Source organism: Tachyglossus aculeatus, chromosome 1, assembly GCF_015852505.1.
Source record: "Tachyglossus aculeatus isolate mTacAcu1 chromosome 1, mTacAcu1.pri, whole genome shotgun sequence".
In the NCBI taxonomy this organism is placed as follows: Eukaryota; Metazoa; Chordata; class Mammalia; order Monotremata; family Tachyglossidae; genus Tachyglossus; species Tachyglossus aculeatus.
Window position 1 is genome coordinate 47157501 of NC_052066.1, and position 22059 is coordinate 47179559.

General features: G+C 41.0%; 1 protein-coding gene and 1 non-coding gene across 3 annotated transcripts in view; one reads left to right on the forward strand and one right to left on the reverse strand.

The window, feature by feature from the left end:
* The window catches only part of PAX3 (paired box 3), a 128883-nt gene that overhangs the window by 52578 nt on the left and 54246 nt on the right, over window positions 1–22059 (reverse strand). For both annotated transcript variants that reach the window (XM_038747142.1, XM_038747136.1), the window contains exon 5: window positions 4570–4775. In XM_038747142.1, the coding sequence (XP_038603070.1) occupies window positions 4570–4775 (206 nt within the window). The remainder of the gene's footprint in view (window positions 1–4569; window positions 4776–22059) is intronic.
* LOC119933639 lies at window positions 17343–17480 on the forward strand. The gene has a single exon (XR_005452583.1). It is a non-coding gene; the product is annotated as a small nucleolar RNA SNORA7 (small nucleolar RNA).

Below are 22059 nucleotides of genomic sequence, written 5' to 3' on the forward strand. Positions count from 1 at the left end.
AAAATGGCGATAAGAGTGTGAACACTATATGGGACAGGGACTGTGTCCAACCTGATTAACTTGTATCATATTTTATTTTATTTTGTTTAAAACCACTATTCCTGTGTGGGCACACACCCAAAATTAAACCTAGGATCATTCCAGCCCTGCTCATTCTAATTCAACATGTTCTGGCACTGGCCTAGCCAAGAAGCGGCAATGTCTGAGTTTCATTCAGGTGGACAAGGCAAGGGCAGAACTGGACAGATCCAAACCAGACCGGGTCAAACTGCCCACCTTTTGAGGGCTCTAATTTTCATTCTTTTCCAGGCAATTATCCAGGTAGCTCTGTTTCGACTAAGGAAGTTTGTACCTAGAGAAGCAGCGTGGCTCAGTGGAAAGAGCACAGGCTTTAGAGTCAGAGGTCACAGGTTCAAATCCCAGCTCCACCAATTGTCAGCTGTGTGCCTTTGGGCAAGTCACTTAACTTCTCTGTGCCTCAATTCCCTCATCTGTAAAATGGGGGTTAAGACTGTGAGGCCCCCGTGGGACAACCTGACCACCTTCTATCCTCCCTAGCTCTTAGAACAGCGCTTTGCACATAGTAAGAGCATAGTAAATGCCATGATTATTATTGTTATTACCTATTGACATCTTGTTCTTTCCAGCTGGGGAGGCCACACCAAGAGCAAGGGCCTGAGAGTCAGGAGGTAATGGGTTCTAATCCAGCCTTCACCACTTGTCTCCTGGTGACCTTGGGCAAGTCACTTCTCTTTTCAAGGGCCTCAGTTACCTCATTTGTAAAATGGAGATTGAGACTGTGAGCCCTACATGGGGCAGGGACTGTGTCCACCCCCATTTGCTTGTATTCACCCCAGCACTTAGTACAGTGCCTGGCACATAGTAAGCACTTAACAAATGTTAGAATTATAATAACCTTGGCCAAGCCACTTCACTTCTCTGTACCTCAATTGCCTCATCTGTAAAATGGGGATTGAGACTGTGAGCCCCACATGGGACAAGGACTGTGTCCACCCTAATTTGCTTGTATTCATCCCAGTGCTCAGTTCAGTGCCTGGCACATAGTAAGCACTTAACAAATGACATCACGATGATGATGATGGCATCTTACCATGTGCTAACCACTGTTCTAAGCACTGGGGGGGATACAAGATGATCAGGTTGTCCCATGTCATCATCATCATCATCATCATCAGAACCTAATCAATCCTCCCCTGCAGCAGAGAAGGCTGTACTGAACACCAATCCATATGCATACTTGTCTACCACTTCTAATGTATTCCCCCAAACGCTTAGTACAGTGCTCTACACATAATAAGTGCTCAACCAATAGCATTGACTGATTGATTACCAACCATACTGACTGATTGCCATTGGAGAAGCAGCATGGCTCAGTGGAAAGAGCATAGGCTTTGGAGTCAGAGGTCATGGGTTCTAATCCCAACTCCGCCAATTGTCAGCTGTGTGACTTTGGGCAAGTCACTTAACTTCTCTGGGCCTCAGTTCCCTCTTCTGTAAAATGGGAATGAAGACTGTGAGCCCCCCGTGGGACAAGCTGATCACCTTGTAACCTCCCCAGTGCTTAGAACAGTGTACTGCACATAGTAGGCACTTAACAAATACCATCGTTATTATTATTATTACACCAAGACCAGGCCAGACAGAACCTCAACCTCTGAAGCACGAGAGGCTGTGCCAATTTTTAGACCCACTTCCCTGCAGTAGGGGAAGCTGTTCCAGTCAGAGAAGCAGCATGGTCTAGTGGAAAAACTATGGGCTTGGGAGTCAGAGGACCTGGGTTCTAATCCTGGCTCTGCCACTTGTGACCTTGGGCAAGTCACTTAACTTCACTGACACTTTAACACTTAATTGAGCTAAGTCAGAGAAGCAGTGTGGCTCAGTGGAAAGAGCGCGGGCTTGGGAGTCAGAGGTCATGGGTTCAAATCCCACTCTGCCAATTATCAGCTGTGTGACTTTGGGCAAGTCACTTAACTCCTCTGTGTCTCAGTTACCTCATCTGTAAAATGGGGATTAAGACTGTGAACTCCCGTGGGACAACCTGATCACCTTGTAACCTCCTCAGCGCTTAGAACAATGCATTGCACATAGTAAGCACTTAGTAAATGCCCAAAAAACCTCTCTGTGCCTCAGTTTCTAGAATGTGAACAGGGATTGTGTCCCATCCAATTAACTTGTATCTACCGCAGTGCTTAGAATAGCTCTCGATACATAGTAAGCTCATAACAAATACCATTAAAAAAATGAATGGAGCCAACTTTGGTCAGAATCGATGCCCAAACAAGCTGTTGCTACCCCATTTCCAACTGGATCGCGGGTTTCTCCCAGGCTCCCATTACCTAGAGTTACCCGCAGCCCGAGTCGATCTCTTACTAGAAGGAGTTGTCTCCTACCCAGTTTCTGAAGTCCTCTGGGAATAAGATTAATGATGCACACAGACATGGGTTTGGCTAAAACACCCTCCACTCCAAAGAAGCAGCTTCACTCCCAAGTCAGAGCTGAACTCAACAGCCTCACTCCCACCAATGGGGCTCTAGTAAGAACTAAGCACTTAACAAATACCACAGTTATCATTAAGAGCCATTGCCATGAGAAGCAGCATGGTCTAGGGCAAAGCGTCGCCTGGAAGTTACAGGACCTGAGTTCAAATCCTGCTCTGCCATTTATCAGCAGTGTGCCTTTGGGCAAACCTCTTCACTTATCTGTGCTTCAGTTATCTCACCTGTAAAATGGGGATTAAATGCCCATTCCCTGTCCCTCTTAGACTATAAGCCCCATGTGGGACAGGGCCTGTGTCTAACCTGATTATCATGTACAGCTCACAGTGCTTAGTACAGTGCCTAGCACATAGTATGCTCTTAGGAAATACCATCATTATTATTAACCCAGAGGCTGGAGATCAGTGGGGCTTCCCTGGCTTCGGAGACCCATCCAGTGGGACTTCTTCACCAAAACTAAATTATTTGGATAACTGCCTCCACTCTCTGAGCCAAGATGGAAGGCACCTGGAACCAGGTTCTCCCCATGAAAGATAACCTAAAGTACAAATTTGTATTTTGTGACTCGGAAAGAATTAATGGACTCACATGTAGAAAACACATTTTCCTAAATAATAGCTTGATCACCCTAATCTTTAATAGCTCTTGTCACAAGTGAATCCTCCAAAAAATTCAAGATACTTCAAAATAAACTGTCTCATGGTGGATACTATTAAAATACCACTGGAAAGTACAAACTTAAAAATTAGACACTTCCAAAAGTGAAATCATGACATATTATTGTACCTCTTTTCCTTTTGAAAAAATAACACTGTGTAAGGACTCCAGAATTGTCTAAAAGACTCAGTCAGTCAAATCACTGAGTTACAGCTCTGGGAGGGAGTTCATTTTGTCTGCCCCCCTGCCTCCCAATTAAGGAATTATTATGGTATCCAGAACAAATGACTGTTTAATTCTTTTCAGATCCCCAGTGATGGAGCCTCCAGAGTCACTTTGGGAAGCCCATTCCTGTGTTTTTAATCCCCTTGGGAATCTACCTTACAAACAATTCAAATCTGTGGCTTTAAAATCCAACTCCTCTTGTTTAGGATTAAATTGAAGAGAATTATTGTTACGCCTTAGCCAAAACTATTCTACTTTCTTCTAATTTCCCTCATAGAATATATTTTTCAGTTCTCTAATCACAGCTGTCTCTTTTCTCAAGACTTTCTCCAATTCCTCTTCATACTTTTTAAAGTGCAGTGACTAAAACTAATAAAATCCTGACTGGTGCAATATCTATATGGAGAAAATTTAGCCTAAATTCCAATCCATTTGTAGGGAGGATAAAACAGACATGTTTTAGGAACCGAGGACAATTGGCTCCATTGCCAAACCTGCACTGGATTGTCTGCCTGATTGATAACCTAATTTCCTGTGTCTACATCCCTCTTCTCTTAGTCTTGCCCACCCCATCAGGGGGCAACCCAAGTGGCCTGAGGAAAGTCACTAGGATGGTAACATATGAGCAAGAGCATCTCAGAGCTCCTAGTACTTCCATGAAGTAGCATAACCTACTGGGAAGATCACAGACCTGGGAGCCAGAGGACCTAGGTTCTAATTCCAGCTCTGCCACTTATGTGCTGTGTGACCTTGGAAAAGTCACTTCACTTCTCCTCGTCTCAGTTACCTCGTCTGCAAAATGGGGATTCAATACCTGTTCTCCCTCCAACCTAGACTGTGACTCCTATGTGAGACCTGATTATCTTGTTTCTGTCCCAACCCAAGTATAGTGCTTGGCATGTAGTAAGTACTTAGCAAATAGCACAATAATTTTGACTCCTGGGTCAATGAGAGTACAGTTTTCAAGAGAAACATGTGCCTCCCCATTATGACCAATACGTTGTAGTCGTTCTTTGCTGAACTGTGACAGAAAGTGTAGGCAACATCTTCCAACAGTCTAAAAAACCAGCAATCTACTATTAGAATACTAGCAGAATCCATGAAATCTTTCCATGTTGCCATTAGGTTTCCCCCAGGCACTAATTCTGGAAACACCCTTAAACATTTGTACCTGAACTCGAGCTTCTGTGAGCTTAGCCCTTTGGGCAAGTTCCTCCCGTGTGTAAATGTCAGGGTAGTGGGTTCTCTCAAAAGCCCTTTCCAGTTCTTCGAGCTGTTCGGCTGTAAAGGTTGTTCGACTCCGCCGCTGCTTCCTCTTTAATGGTAAGTCTGGTTCTGAATCAATGTCAGAGCCTTCATCTGACTGGGGTGCTGAGGCTGGAAAGGACACAACAGAGCAATTAGAATTTCATCAGAAAAGAAAAAAAGCCTAATCGGGTTACAACAGTAGTTCACTAGCCACACTAGCCCGCCTGACCACTTCTCATCTCTTGCTTCCCACATCCACTAAAAATGACACTAAATTTTACAGAGAACAAATCTCAGGTCCCTTGAGATGCATTCAATTAAACCCCAAGTCTTGTATATTATTAATAACACACTGGAAAAAAATTTATCCAAACTTTGGTACAGTATCTAAAAGAGTAGGAGTACATCATAAATGATACTTTCTATAAGCATGGAGATTATAGTATTTTCTTTAGGAAGAAGATCATTAATTTTGATGTACCTTGTCACTCTTTGTCTTTTTTAAATGGCATTTATTAAGTACTTGCCATGAGCCAGGCATTGTACTAAGCGCTAATCAGGTTGGACATAGTCTTTGTCCCACAAGGATCTCACAATCTTATTCCCCGTTGTACAGATGAGGTAAGTGACTTGTCCAAGGTCACAAAGCAGACAAATGATAGAGCTAGGATTAGAACCCAGGTCCCGCTGACTCCTAGCCCCATGCTCTATCCACTAGAGCACAGTGCTTCTCTTCTCAGTTATAATTGATGTATAACTGACAAGATAATTTTTAATGCAAATCCCATGAACTCAGAGATCAGTTTCTCTTCCTACTGGACAAAGAACCAGCCTAAATATTGGGGGTGGAGTTTTAAATTACATATACAAGCATAAGATTCAGCTCTAGCTATGCTCAGGGCCCATTTAAGAGTCAGAAGGTTCTGGGTTCTAATCCCAGCCCTGCCGCTTGTCTTCTGTGTGACCTTGGAAAAGTCACTTCGCTTCTCCTTGCCTCAGTTTCCTCATCTGTAAAATGAGGATTAAGACTATGAGCCCCATGTGGGACAGGTACTGTGTCCAACTTGATTTGCTCGTATCCACCCCAGCACTTTGTACAGTGCCTGGCACACAGTAAGTACTTAACAAATATCATAACTATTATTATTATTATTAAAACAATCACCCAGTAAGAATTGAAAATGGTGTGGAAAATGTTTCAGAAGCAGATGCTTCTCAACTTCCTTCCACTGTACCACTTTCCCAACTCTGAGTGGCTCCTTATGCTCTCAGAGAATTGCTCTCAGACAATTGTAAGGAAAAAGTGAGTGGGTGGAATTAGATATGGCCCTGGACATAATAATGATATTAATAGCTGTGGTATTTGTTAAGCATTTACTAAGTACTAGTAAGTTCACTGTACTAAGCACTGGGGTGGACACAAGCATGCCATTCTGGACCCTGACCCATTGAGATAGTCCAAGTATAATAATAATAATGGCATGCATTAAGCACTTACTATGTGCAAAGCACTGTTCTAAGTGCTGGGGAGGTTACAAAGTGATCAGGTTGTCCCACAGGAGGCTCACAGTCTTCATCCCCATTTTGCAGTTGAGGTAACTGAGGCCCAGAGAAGTTAAGTGACTTGCCCAAAGTCACACAGCTGACAAGTGACAGAGCCAGGATTTGAACCCATGACCTCTGACTTCAAAGCCCATGCTCTTTCCACTGAGCCATGCTGCTTCTCCATGCTGCTTCTCCAAGTATCACGATGGGTTAGTCTGGTCCTAATTTGATTCATGACCTACTCTAAAAATAATTGCCTGAACTGCTCCTTTCCCTTCTGGGCTGAAGGTGGGAGTGCCAGCTTTCCTCCCCACCCGTGCCTCCAGGTTGCTTGAGGAAATTGGTCTTACCCACTCCAAGACAAAGAAGTCTTCACACCTCTACAAGAGGAGCAGCCAGGAAAAGACACTTTAAACAGATTTTTAATAAATTATCCTAATCCCTTCCCTCCCTTCATCTCCTATGAGTGCCTGGAGTGAGAGGTCTGACTTCTAAAAGGAAAATCTCTAGACTGTATCCTGCTCCTTAGAAGACTCCAGTGGTTACCCATCCACCTCCATATCAAACAAAAACTCCTCACCATTGGCTTTAAAGCCAACTTCTCTCCTTCTACAACCCAACCCTCACACTTTGCTCCTCTTGTGCTAACCTTCTCACTGTGCCTCGATGTCACCTGTCTAGCCCATGTCCTGTCTCTGGCCTGGAATGCTCTCCCTCATCAAATCCTACAGACAATTACTCTCCCCCTCTTCAAAGCCTTATTGAAGGCACATCTCCTCCAAGAGGCTTCCCAGACTAAGCCCCATTTTTCCTCAACTCCCATTCCGTTCTGCGTCACCTGGACTTGCTCCCTATGTCCTTCTCCCTCTCCCAGCCCCACAGCACTCATGTACATATTTGTAATTTTATTTATTTGAGTGATGTCTGATATTTGTGTATGGTACTTATTAAGCAGTTACTATGCTTAAGCACTTACTATATTGAGTGCTGGGGTAGATACAAGATACTCAGAATGGACACAGCCCCTGTCCCACATGGGCCTCACAGTCTAGGCATTTCTGTACAAATCGATACATACCTTATCAATAATAATGGCATTTATTAAGCACTTACTATGTGCAAAGCACTGTTCTAAGCGCTGGGGTAGATACAAGGTGATCAGGTTGTCCCACGGGGGGCTCACAGTCTTAATCCCCATTTTACAGATAAGGTAACTGAGACACAGAGAAGTTAAGTGACTTGCCCAAAGTCCCACAGATAACAACTGGCAGAGCCGGGATTTGAACCCATGACCTCTGACTCCAAAGCCCCTGCTCTTACCACTGAGCCATGCTGCTTCTCAATAAAACCCAATATTGGGTTATTAATAAAACCCAATCTCATGCTTTGAGAAGCAGCAAGGCCAAGTGGAAGATCCCAGACCTGGGAGACACAAGCCCTTGGTTTTAACGCTGGCTCTGCCACTTGCCTGCTGTGTGACTTTGGGCAAATCATTTAACTTCTCTGTGCCTCAGTTTCCTCATCTGTAAAATGGAGATTAAATTCCTCTTCTTCTGCCTACTTAGATTATGAGCCCCATGTGGGACAGGTACTGTATCTGATCTGACTATTTTGTATCTACCCCAGCATTTGCATAGTGCTTGGCACATAAAAGCTACTACAATTAATAACTATCCCATTTTCCATCTTGCTTCTATGTGAAATATACTTTGGTACCTTTTTTATGGCATTTATTAAGCACTTACAATATGCAAAGCACTGTTCTAAACGCTGGGTAGGTTACAAGGTGATCAGGTTGTCCCACGGGGGCCTCACAGTCTTAATCCCCATTTTACAGATGGGGGAACTGAGGCACAGAGAAGTTAAATGACTTGCCCAAAGTCACACAGCTGACAATTGGCAGAGCCAGGGTTTGAACCCATGACCTCTGACTCCAAAGCCCGTGCTCTTTCCACTGAGCCACGCTGCTTCTCTGTCAGTTTGCAACTGATTTGTAAACACTTCACTGAATAAATACTAAATAAATTCTGTTGATTGACTGATGAACTTGCTCATTTTCATTCCTTCTCGAGTTCTGCCCAAGTGCCCAATTACGAAAGAAGAGACAACCATCTCCCCTTGTTAGTTTAACCTTTCACCAGTCTAGCGATTGGAAACAGGTCCCATGCCCCGTTGAGGTTCCTTCCAGCTCTCTGAAAATATGGTGGCCTACTTTCTTAAGAGCGGACTAGTTGGCTATTGGCAATTTCACCAAGGAAATGTCCTCTTTCCAAGGATTCTCCAAGGGAGAATCTCCACTAATACAAAATAACCTGTCTGGAGAAAATTCACTCATATCAGATCAGCAATTAAGAAACTGAAAAAGTCTGAATGGCTACTGCCTACTGCTTGATTGTTTGGCCTCTGGAAACTGTCCTGAAATCCTCCTCATGGCTGAAGAGGAAGTTTTTCCTGAAACATTAATTTTAAAACAATACCCACTCTTGGGGTCTACATGACTCCACAGGAATGAAATATAATATTGAAAAAGTATTTAGTTTAAATAATTTCCTGCACCTGAGGCACTGAAGAATAACCAAGGACATAAATATAGGACTGAAGTCCACTCTAACTCCAACAAAACATCAACTAGTTTTGTTTAATTTATTTTACATATTAAAGTTCATTTATGGCTGCCCAAAATAATAAAATCACATAATATATTTACTCAATATTATATGGAAAAAAGTTACAACTCCACTAGGGCAACTAACAGAATTGCATATGTTTCTTGATTCGTGGGGAATCTAGCAATCAATCAAGCAATCGATGGTATTTATTGAGTGCTTAAGATGTGCAGAGCACACTGTACTATGTGCTTGGGAGAGTACAATACAACAGAGTTGGTAGACATGTTCCCTGCCCACAAGAAGCTTACAGTCTAAGGGGGAGACAGAAATTAAAATCAATTGCAGATATGTACGCAATAAGTACTGTGGGGCTGATGATGAGGTGAATATCAAGTGCTTAAAGGGTACTAAGTGCAAGGATGATGCAGAAGGGAGAGGGAGTAGGGGAAATGAAAGTTTATCTTGGAGGAGATATGCTTTTAATAAGGCTTTGAAGCTGAAGAGAGCAGCAGTGTGTGGTATGTGAAGGGGAAGGGCTTTCCAGGACAGAAGCAGGGCAAGGGGTCAGTGGCAAGATAGATGAGATTGAGGTACAGTGAATAGGCTGGCATTAAAGTAGAGAAGAGTTCAGACTGGATTATTGTAGGAAATCAGCGAGGTCAAATAGGAGAACTGATTGAATGCTTTAAATGTGATGATAAGAAGTTTTTGTTTGATGCAGAGGTGGTTGGCAACAGTTGGATATTCTCGAGAAGTTAGGAGATGTGGACTGAGCTTTTTTTAGAAAAATGATCTGGGCAGCAGAGTGAAGTAAAAACTGAATTTGGGAGAGAGACAAGAGATAGAGAGGTCAACAAAGACATTGCTGTAGTTGTCAAGAAGGGATATGATAAGTCCTTGGATATGCATAATAGTAAGTTTAGATGGAGAGAAAAGGGTGGATTTGGGGGACGTTGTGAAGGTAAAATTGACAGGATTTGGTGACAGATTGAATATGTGAGTTGAATGAGAGAAATGAGTCAAGTATATTGCAAAGGAAACAGGCTCTTAAGACAGACAGGATAGTGATAGTAGACTGGGTGGCTAGTGAAAGTATCTGTGGTGATGAAAAAGACAGGGGGAGGAAAGGTTGGGAAGATGAGGAGTTTTTTTTGGACACATTAAGTTCAAAGCTACAATTTAAGCAGTAGCAACACCACTAACCAATCAGAGGTTGAAATAAACACATAGATTGCTAGGGGATTGTAATTAGAGTAAATAGAATCTCATCTGCAAACTATTTCAGTTTTCCAATGATACAATGAAAAGAAACAATTCAATTACATTTATATGATAATAAGTCATATTCCACACATGCCATAATAAACAATTCCTCATTAGCTATAGTTATTTGCTCAATTTCCCTCCAGAAAGTCAGAAATCATCCTAACAAAGCAGTAATTCTAAACAATAATGGTCTTTTCACCTCATAAAATTGCACACTGGATATCTTTATTAGGAACTAAATTGAACATGCACTGATGTAGTAATCTAGGCTGAGAGCATCCTAAAGAGTCAAATAATTATGAACTGCAAAGCACTATGGGTCATCAATAAATAAATGGTATTTATTGAGCACTTATTGTGTGTATAATATTGTACAAAGTGCTCAGGAAAGAGCAATACAACCGAGTTGGTAGTCGTGTTCTCTACCCTCAAGGAGTTTAGCCTAATTATTAGTCTGATGAAGACCGAGATTAGGTACCCGCCAGCATCTGGAAAAGATGCTTGAGATATCGACTGTGAGCCCACTGTTGGGTAGGGATCATCTCTATATGTTGCCAATTTGTACTTCCCAAGCGCTTAGTACAGTGCTCTGCACACAGTAAGCGCTCAATAAATATGATTGAATGAATGAATGAATGACATCAGAGTCACAGAGTTGAATGCTGCCACTAAATCCCGTTGGCTGGGTAGCATATTGTCCAATGATCCAAGGGAAGACAAGGAGACAGAAAATCAAATTAAGAAGCATAATGTGTCATTTTTGAACCTTAAAATATTGTGACAAGATAAAATCAAGTTCAGACAAAACCAAAGGGAGAAAGGTGAAATAGAGTATCAAATCTTTTTCATGGCTGTGACACTTGATGATGATGATGATGATATTTGTTAAGTGCTTACTATGTGTTGAGCACTGTTCTAAGTGCTAGGATAGATACAAGGTTACAGACTGTCCCATGCTGGGCTCACAGTCTTAATCCCCATTTTACAGGTGAGATAACTGAGGCACAGAGAAGTTAAGTGACTTGCCCAAAGTCACACAGCTGACAAGTGGCAGAGCTGGGATTAGAACTCATGACCTCTGACTCCCAAGCCTGTGCTCTTTCTACTAAGCCGTGCTGCTTCTTACTTGGACACTTGAATCCATTTGATTTCTAGGACATTTCCACCAACTTATTGGCAATATATGATCAAGTAAAAAGGACATACACAAGTCCAAAAGTGGCTTTTCAACAACCTTTCAATAACATCATCATCATCTGTTTAGGTATATACTCTAGAATAATTCTAAAAATATAGAAAAGGGAGAAATAAATCACTATAACCTCGCACTCAATGCCTACATTTCCCCTTTACTTAAATCATGACAATTCCAAGGTTGGTTGGAATTTTGAGTAGCACTTATCATCATTCAAAACTGTTTAGTTTTGAGGCTTTCTCTCATCAAAGACTGCATTTCACAGCTACTTCTTGCCTTGAAAAGCTATAACTGCACAATCTGAAAAACTGATGTGACTTTTACCCATTATTAACCAAGCACAGGATATGGAAATAAGATTCTTGTTCCCAAGAATAGGAAGTAATATCTCAAAGAACCTTAAAATGAACCACATCTGCTTTTTAAGTGTTCTTAGCTCTTCTGATATTTCTAATCCTACTCTTTCTGTCCTTTTCTAAAAAAAATCTATGTATATATTTTAAGAGCCAAACATTTGAGATGTCCCAGTGACTTCCAATGATTAAACTTGGAGAAAGGAGAGTTGTCAGTAACAAAAAGGATCAAGACTAGGACAACAATCCTACCCTACCGGATTACAAATTCCTCCCTTCAGGAGCGAATCAAAATGGGAGGAGACGCCTTAAGTACCACCAGTGGACTAACCATGAAGTTTAATTAAAGAAGGAATTACAGAATTAGAGAGCAATTCTTTGTCCCTTAACCCCTTGTGACCTGTTTGTGGCCTCGGGAAATATTTCATCCTAGTTTAAACTATTATACATGAAATCTTTGTCACAATTTCATAGGGATTTGTTCACATGGAATTCTATAATTAACAGTTCCCAAACAAACATATTTCATAGGCCCATCTAGGCAAAAATTGGACAACAAAATAAGCCACATGGTTGCAATCTGGGCATTGTTTTTCCTCTCAGCAAGCCATTCATTTGAATAATTAAATAATCAAAACATGACAACCATTTAAACTCTATGTTTGCTACAGATTTAACCCAATGCACTTTACAAACACAGGAGGAGGTGGGGGGTAACTCCCTCGAAGGGCTTTGAAAGCAGATCTCTCCTGACAATCATTCATTAGATGTAAAATTACCACTACCAAATCATACTCTCTTTCTTCCAGGCTGATATTCAGACGCTGGACATTAAACCACTTTTATCTAATAGAGGGCTTCCCTAGCACAAGATAAGATCTGTATTGAACTGGGCCAGAGAATGGCAAAGAGGACACATCTTTTCTCTGGCTCCAGCTATTTGAATAATATTTTTCTGAGTCTCTTGTCTTGCTTAACAGGAGAACTCAAAGCGTGATGCACCTCGTTGGCTAATTGCAAAATGTCCTAGGCTTGTGTACTTTACCAGGCAACACAGAGGACACAAAGAGGCCGCTCACTGTTTTCTGATCTCAAGTAGCCTCTTAGGCTGAGAGAGATGTGAATGACCTCTCCGGTGTTTCCTCGGGTGCAAACCAGGAGTGAAGCAAGACTGATACTCCCTCACAGGCCCAGAGTAAATGACAAATGACACTTTCCCTTTGTGATCTTTGGGATTTTTGTTGACTTATTTGGAGGCTTTTGTTGAGTCCCAAGAAATGGCCTGTGGCTGAGGCCTATTCTGCCGATTTCCACGCTCCATCTGTGGAATCCATCAACGGGGCATTTACCCGTATTCAGGGCCCTGACACCTGCCTGGCAGGGCGCAGGAGACACAAAGGAAGCTGGGGAGGATGAGAAGGGGGAAGTTGAGGGTTTCGGGGAGGGGGGGAAAGGGGGAGGAAAGGAGGTTGAAATGGATGCACAGTAGGGGTTAATCTAAGCCTATCCAGGCAGGGGCTTCAGCACCTGGAGGCTTCCCTTGCACATTAATTCCCAAGCTCAGAATAGGAAGAGGTCATTTTTAAAAATTCAGAAATGTATTGCTGTACTTTTTCTTTAAAAAAACCTACAAGCTACTGTGGAGAACAAATTCAGAAATTTTCAAGATAAATCTAATGAGCTCATTGGTTCTGGCTACTCATTTGGTACTAGATGTCTAGGCTATAAGTTGCTTTGAATGGCATTTTTTTCTTTGAATTTCTATCTACCCCTTTAAGAGTTGGTAAGGCAGGAGAACCTTTTTTAAAGTGTTTCTTCTTCCTTGCCCCCACACCCAAAATCGAAAAGAAGCTCTTGGAAATACACAAAGCCAGTCAATTGATGGAAAATGGTAGCTGTGTCCTCTAAACCCAGTTTAAATAAAAAGTCTAATTGTAATTAAGGTTCTCCAATCATGTGCTTTCTTGGGTCTAGCACATTAGTTCACTAATTTTTGGCTTCATAAATGTAATGCTGCTTTGCCCCCCTCCAATCCCTTCTCTCCTTCGGAAACCGCCCTTTCACAACACAGGTCACTAAAAACAAAATAATCTCCTGCCAGGTTTGTACTAATCAAAACAGTGCAAATAAGGTCTGACACTCAACAACTCCCCAAGTGCCCACTCCCCTGGGTAGGGAGAACAGATTAGATATGAATATGACAGGCAGCAGGGGACAAGTTCAGAAGGTCTAAGGCCAGTTCTCTGTCACCTGTGAGCTGTGTGAAAATCACAACACTGATCACTATATGCTTATTTAAAATAAGAGCTGCGGGACACAGAGGACAGTTGGACACAGAGACCTCAAAGTTTCAAAGCTGAACTGTACAACCCTTAAGATTTAAATAACGTTAGAACAGTTTCTGCTTCATTCAACCCTCAAACATGTTTGTGCCTATACCAGTTTTCTTCAGGTGAGTATCTCCGTCATTGAGTCAAAATCATGAATGGAAACTAACTCAACTTGGCAAGGAAATATTCCTGGACAGGGTCATTTTGACAAGTGAATAATTGATTCCAGCCCCCAAATTGATTTCTATTTTCTTAGTGAGACATTTCCTACTGTTTTTGTAATGAAAAAAATATTTAGGAGTAAGTGTCCTTCCCTATTTTACTGGGGCAAGTGACATTTAAAAGAGCAACATTTTGCTAAAAAGCGATAGCAGTCAAGGAATAATAAAATGCAAGGCTTGCAGACACTTCCCCCTTTTCCAGTGGCAATGCATAGGAATATCCAAATATTGTTTATCCCAGGAATATGTAAAATGCCTAAAATTAACAAGATTTTTCTTAACTCTTTCTGTGGAAGCTTAATCTCCGAGGTTTCTTTTTAAAGTTCTGTCCTAGACATGAATATCTCCCATCAAACAAGGATTAAGTCACACTCCAATTACTCCTTTGAAAGCTGGCTGCTATTTGCAAAGGGCAAACTTACAAAAACATTAAAAATGGCTTTTTTAAACTCTCCAGGAACCACTACAAAAGTCTCCAGTGAGAGAGAGTGAAGTGGTAAAAAAAATGTGTTTCTATTCAATTAGGTAAACTGATTAATTAAGTAATTAATCAGTTAATGGCTTTCCTAAGAAACATCTTCCATTAAGAACTTAGTGTCTCAAGAGCTGCCGCAGCTTGTCAAATTGCAACAAAAACCCAGGGCAGTTCTCAATACTGCCCCACCTTGATCTCCATCACTCTCCCAGCCTTTAGAGCAGCAAACTGCATTTTATTTTATAAAGGGTAGTGAATGGTCCTTAAAGACAAGGTAATTCATATACTGAAGGGCACTGGGGAAACAGCACTTTCCGAAAAAGGGAAAGGGCCAACTGACTTTTATTTACAATTGCCAAGAGACAGGCTATTATTGACCATATGTGCCACAATCACCGGCCTTATCATGGGTTGGCCATCATGTCCACTGGGAGCTGTTAATGAACTGGGTAATTGAGCTGCTGACATGTGTTACCAAAACAAAACAATAGGAAGAAGAGACAAATGAACATTTTATTTGCCAATCAGAGGACGTTCAGCTTTTCAGAGAGCTGCAGCTAAGTAACTGACTGAATACATAAAACAGTGCATTGAAAGCAAGCAGATGCATGCACAATAATAGTTAACTGACAGCTTATCGCCCATCTGTGCTTAACATTTTGTTAAAGAAATTACTTGACTTGCTAAAGAGACAAATCATACAGCTGTCCCCAAGTGCTGCATTATAAAAGATAAATCATTACCTAAACTGTTTCATGCTTAAAATGGCAATGCATTCTAACATTTATATGGGATCATTTTGTCATCACAGCTTGATGCAGTTATTATTTCTTGCCACCCCTCCCCCCACCCCTCACAAAAAATGTGATCGCTAAAAACCATTTTAATAGCATTTATTAAGCGCTTACTATGTGAGAAGCATTGTTCTAAGTGCGGGAAGCGCTGTTCTTAATTTAAGAAAGGAAAGCAAACTAAAAATCATTCAAGGGAGGAGAGATAAAGTTGTGAGACCACAGATTTGAAAACCATTTCATTCCTCTACCTTCCAAAAGAGAACTTCAATAAACAGTTGCACAGAATGCTCCATCTAGGTAATAATCATTTACTATGATTTAATGTGCACTAAATGCATTCAGAACTGTAGAAATATGGAAAATGAATTCATTCTGAATGGAATAACATCGGTTCCTCAAAGATATTAATCATTAACTGACAGAATAGATAAAGTTATTAAAGATAGTTTTTCACTTTTGCATGGGCTCCTGGTGCAGAATAAGCAATTTAAATTCTCACCCAAGTTTTTAGCATAGCCCTTCCCAAACGCATCTACTTCCTCGTAATGAGGCCAAGTAGTGAAAAGAGCAGAGGTTTTCTGTGAACCCACATCATTTGGCAAACACTGGTCCTGGAAAGTGAGTAGTGAGTAGAAAAGAACCTAGGGTCAGTTAGCCTACAAGACAACAATGTCCTGAGGGAGAACCTCCCCTACTGCACTGCATGAACCCCAGAACTGCAGCCACAGTAATGATATTTTAATTGAGAACCAAAGTACAGTTCAATGTGGATGGGACAGTTGTCAAAGCCTAAAACAAAACCAACTTGGAATTTAGTTTTGATTTTTTTTAGGTCAACAACAAACTCAAGTTGAAGAAATAGAGTAGCAGCACTGGAGGTCCACGGACCATAGACAATCATTTATGACAAGAAATGATATTAGTATTCTGACCAGAAGATCAAAACACAAATGAAACAAGTTCTTACAATAGCCAAACTTTATAAGGATTACCTTGGTAGAACACGGGAAGTACAACAAAAACTGGCTTAGAAAATAGTCAGAGTTTAACAAAACAAATATTGAAGGGGTTGAAGTACCAGGTTACAGATTTTATTAAATGAAAAGGCAAAAGAAAATGATAAACTATTTGGGTTTTAAAGATGATACCGCCTTGCCCGGAAGGAATGGGAGATGGACTTTGCCAGGATAATACTATAAACTTATAAAGACATGATCTTCAATGTTTAAATTAGAATGATAGGAAAATGATCTAGGTGACAGAAAATATGGTAGCTAAGGTGACTTTTCTTTATTGTTGCTATGGACTTCTAAAGCAAAAAGGAAACAGATTATGGAAAACTATTTTTGAATAGGTGGCTGTAAGGAAGTCCCACTGTGGAATTTGGGTCCTTGATTACACAGTTATTGTTTTGGAATGATGATAAAGTAATACCTAGCTAGCCATGGGTCAACCAAAGGGGAAAACATTTTTCCAGATGTAATGGAAAAATCTGAGTCTAGCTTCTGAAGAGAATCAACATTGTCATTATCATTAGCTCCTTGAAGGCAGGAATCACGCCTATCAACTCTATTTACTCTCCCTCATACTTAGTCCTACTATGTATAGGGTTGCTCTATCAACCTTTCAGATGCTTCTTGTACCTAGGTATTTGCTTCTTCAGGTCAGGGATTGTGTCTACCAATTCTATTGTATTGTTTTTTTCCCACATTTTTAGTACAGTGGTCTGCAGAAATTAAGTGCTCAATAAGTACCACTGATTGATTCATGCATAAGAAATGATATATAGCCTTCTACTTTCCTCTAAGATGTTGAAGGTTTGTAGAGAGTGGGGTTTTAACATAACCATATTAATTAATTGCTAAATAGAAATGAGAAAATAGATTTAGATGACCTACAAACAATAGTCCCCTCTCTGGGTCTCAACTGGAGAGTTTCCAGTACTCTACCAATCTCAGCTACAAGAGGGAGAGTCAAGAAGAGGCCTACCCATTCCATTCCTAGCTTGGGCAGTGGCTAGCGAGTGGAAGGCAATCTGCTACAAGTCAAAACTCCCCTGTGCTGGGCAGCAGAGGCATGGGAGAGAGTCAAGGGTGGAGATTCAAGTTTACCGCATGGAAGGAGGCAAAGGTAAACCACATCCTATTTTTTCCAGGAAAACTGTACGGATACACTACCAGAACAATTGCAGATGGAGAGCGGGGCATTCTGTGAGAGATGTGTCCATGACGGTCTCCCTACGGATCAGAAACGACTTGATGGCATAACACAAGACAACGAACAATAGGACTAGCAGTGGAAGTAGTAACAGTAATGGTATTTATTATGCACCCAATGTACTAAACACTTGGGAAATACAACGAAGCCCAAGACAAGCCCCACCCCACAAATATCTTACATTCTGAGGAGATTGACATAAAAATATTTATGAGCAGTTGAAACAGAATAAATAAAATTGGATGATCAATCAAATATATATACGCATATATATATAAATGAACAAGTGCATAAGATGGCCGCAATCATTCAATCAGTGGTCTTGATTGAGTACTTACTATGTGCAGATTACTGTACTAAGGACTTGGGAAAGTGCAATATAATAGAATTAATAAATATGATCATTGCCCAGAAGAAGAAAGTACCCACGTGCAAGAAGCACCTGAAGGAGTGATAGAATTTCGGGTATTGATAACTAATCAAAGTAGACTTCAACTATGATTCAATCCTTAGTATAAATAAAATCCACTTGAAATCCTGAATTTATTCATTTGGCTATGTATGTACGGTTTCTGATTGAGATTGGGAAAGGAAGTGATGAAATACTACTAGAATTAGGAAGTATCATTAAAATAGTGTTGTTCTACTTTATATTTCTGGGTTGTCTCAGTAGAAATAAGTTTTTCTAGGATTCTAAGTGTATTTGGGAGGCCCTTGATTTTTATAAATAAAGTCTATATCATACCTATTCTCTCTGACTAGCCTTTCCAGGAAACTAAAAAAAATGAAAGCCCACTCAGAACTTCTGCAGGGAACTTCATGCATAATTTAAATTCAAACAAGGGATTAAGTCTTCCCAATTTTCTGACCCAGCAAATAGTTTCTCTCTCTCTCTCTCTCTCTCTCTCTCTCTCTCTCTCTCTCTCTCTCTCTCTCTCTCTCTCTCTCATTTCTCTCTCTCTCTCCCTCCATATACATGTGTGTGTATATTTATATATACACATATATATGTGCATTTATATATGCATATATACATACATATGTGTATATACATTTATATATTCTAATCAATGCCACATGCAATTATGAAAATAAACATGTGTGTAAAGGAAGCAGGGATTGGCCCAAAAGAAATTTAATATACCCTGCCTTCCTTTTCTGTTCCCTTTCTGTTTGGTTTTCATGGGAACCTGTGTTTGGAAGGGAATTTTAAATGCATTCACCACAGGAAGTTGCTTGAATTGAAATAAAAAGAGGTAAGGAAACTTTCCAGGGTGACATTGGCCCTGTTAAATTTGGTGGGGCTAGTGTGAGTTCGAACCTCCCCACACTGGAAATCTTGAGGGAACGATGATTTTTGAAATCTGTTTGTGGGACTGTCCTTATGTACTCAGAACCCAGGATTCCCTGTTCAGTCAGCCAGACCAACAGGTTCTCAAAGAATAGGTCTTTCTGCCAGTGAACTTCATTGTTTGACACTTGCAGAGACACTCCAAATGAAAAATATTACTTGGCAGGAAAAAAATGTGCAAAATCACTGAGCCTTATTTCTTATTATTTGGAGCTAGGATTAGAACCCAGGTCCTTCCAACTCTTAGGCCCATGCTTTCTCCATGCTGCTTGCTCCCAAGCTTGCACTGTGCCAAGGTATGCTCAGCACTGTTCCTGAATAATAAATAATAATAATAATGGCATTTATTAAGCATTTACTATGTGCAAAGCACTGTTCTTAGTGCTGGGGAGGTTACAAGGTGATCAGGTTGTCCCTCATGGGGCTCACAGTCTCAATCCCCATTTTTCAGATGAGGTAACTGAGGAACAGAGAAGTTAAGTGACATGCCCACAGTCACACAGCTGACAATTGGCAGAGCCGGGATTTGAACCCATGACCTCTGACTCCAAAGCCCATGCTCTTTCCACTGAGCCACACTGCTTCATTCCCAGAGAATGTGAGGGGGAGATGGTGATTGGTTTCCTGGTCCATGCCAATGAGAATTATCAATCAATCAATCGTATTTATTGAGCACTTACCGTGTGCAGAGCACTGTACTAAGCGCTTGGGAAGTACAAGTTGGCAACATATAGAGACAGTCATAGCCAGGAGACCCCATGTGCTCCATTTCTATTGTGTCTCCGGGAAGTGTGTAAAATTGAACCTCAGAGTGCCTCTAGTTGTGCTCCCAAGCCAACCAGGACCAGGCAAACTGCTGTCCATGTAATGACACTGCCGCAGATTCCAGGAAGTTCCCTAAAATATTGTTCCACAGGACAACATTCAGAGAGAGGCAAATTCTGGGGGAGATAGAGGAAACTGTGGCTTTCCACAGTTCCATGGTTTACTTCTAAATGTAAACTGAATTCTTAGGTATTTTTCCCACAGAACTGCTACCCCACAGAGAAAATCCCCAAGGATATAATGGCTCTGTGGGGAAAGCCCTAGGAATGAAATTTAAATTTAATTATAAACTGCTTGAAACTGTAGCCCATAACTCTCTGACCAGAATTCACTGCTTCTGAGAGACAGTAGAGTACAACTACATCGCAGTGTTCCCTAGAGGAGCAGGACCTATGTCACAGCCTCTTCTGGGGGAGTCTGAGATGTTCCTGTAGTCTGAGATGGCTCCAAGATCTTCAACACCCACCCTGAGCTGCAACTAGAAGAAACATTATTCCAATCAAAAGCTGCAATCCAGGGCAGTCATTCAAGCCACGTTTTTCTAGCTGTTGAAGGCGAGGGACATGCAGCAGGTCTTTACGAGAATAAAGTGGACTGTTGATCTGCTTGATGATGATAAAGGGAAACTGGAGGTGGGGAAGGAAAAAGAAAGAGAAAAGAGGGTGCAGGGAAGGCTGGAGGAGAAGTTTCCACTACAAAAAGAGACACCAAGCAGGCAGCAACTTCGAGAAATGAAAAGAGGGAAATGATATGGAGAGAGTAAGGACATGCACTGTAGGTACAGCATTTAGTAATATGACTTCCCGGATTCATCAGAGCAAGTGGGTTTCCATTTGGATGCACCAGAGAATAACTCGGCTCCTCTAGTCCAGGTCATGCAGCAGATGGGAGAGTGTTTGGCTGAGCACTCCTTAAATAAGCATAGATAAATGCCTCCACAGGAGCAATAAAGAATCAGAAAATTTATGGATCAGTCCAGAGAACAACCATGCACAAGTGCCCTGATTCCCTCCCCAACACGTCTTATTTTACTCCATATTCCATTGAGAACCACAGTATATGGAGTGTTCCTTCTGCCCTATAAAGGGGAGACTCCAACTACTCTATACTTGTCTCCTTATTTCTATAGAACATTTTCATAAAATTCCTCGGTTCTTCAAACATGCAGATACACTGCTTCAAAGCCCTTCAGAATTCTAGGTGATTCCTTGTTGTGGAAACTGTTGGAATTATTGCTGTCTCATCCAAAAACCCCTCAATAATACCACTGAGGTAAATAAATCTGAGCCATTAAGAATTTCTGCAGACTAAGCTTAGAATTTGGGTACTGATTTTATGTAAAAGGGAAAGCAAAGCCCCGAGTTCAGAGGGAGTTCCATGCTCAGAAATCTGTAGAATAAGATGGAAGGAGATCTGGAATGACAAATTTTTAGGCAATGGCTTTCGAAAATTTACAGTTATCCTGGAGAAAGTTAACAGAGATCTATGAAATATGGGAAATGTACTCCTGAAAAAGTGGTCTTTTTGCAAAGAAAAACAAAAGAAAAATCCCATTTACAATTGAGTCAGCCATGACTTAAGACGATATTATACAAACTGAGGGTGGGATGAAAGAGGAGCAGAGGTGTGTTATTTGTATAAGCAAATTGTTTAACTAGTCTGGACAATAAATAAAATCTAAAGGGAAACAAGCATTAAAGCTATCTAAAGTACCACCAGAAACTAAATTCCCAGAGGGTGAATTATAAGTATTTAATTAAATAGAGCTTCATGTAACTCTACACAACCAAAAATATGGTGGCTATCAAGAAGCTAATCTAATTACCTCCCAGAAAACTAAAATGTTGCTGAATCCCAATTTTTTTCCTAATTTAGTGACTAATCAATCAATCATTCAATCAGTTATATTTATTGTGTACTTATTGTATGCAGAACACTGTATTAAGTGCTTGGGAAAGAGTATAAAATAACAGAGTTGGTATGCATGATCCCTGTCCACAAAGAGCTTACAATCTAGAGAGGGAGATAATAATAATTATAATGATGGCATTTGTTAAGCACTTACTGTGTGCCAAGCACTGTTCTAAGTGCTGGGGGGGGGGGGGTAATACAAGGTGATCAGGTTGTCCCACGTGGGGCTCATAGTCTTAATCCCCATTTTACAGATGAGGTAACTGAGGCACAGAGAAGTTAAGTGACTTGCCCAAAGTCACACAGCTGACAAGTGGGAGA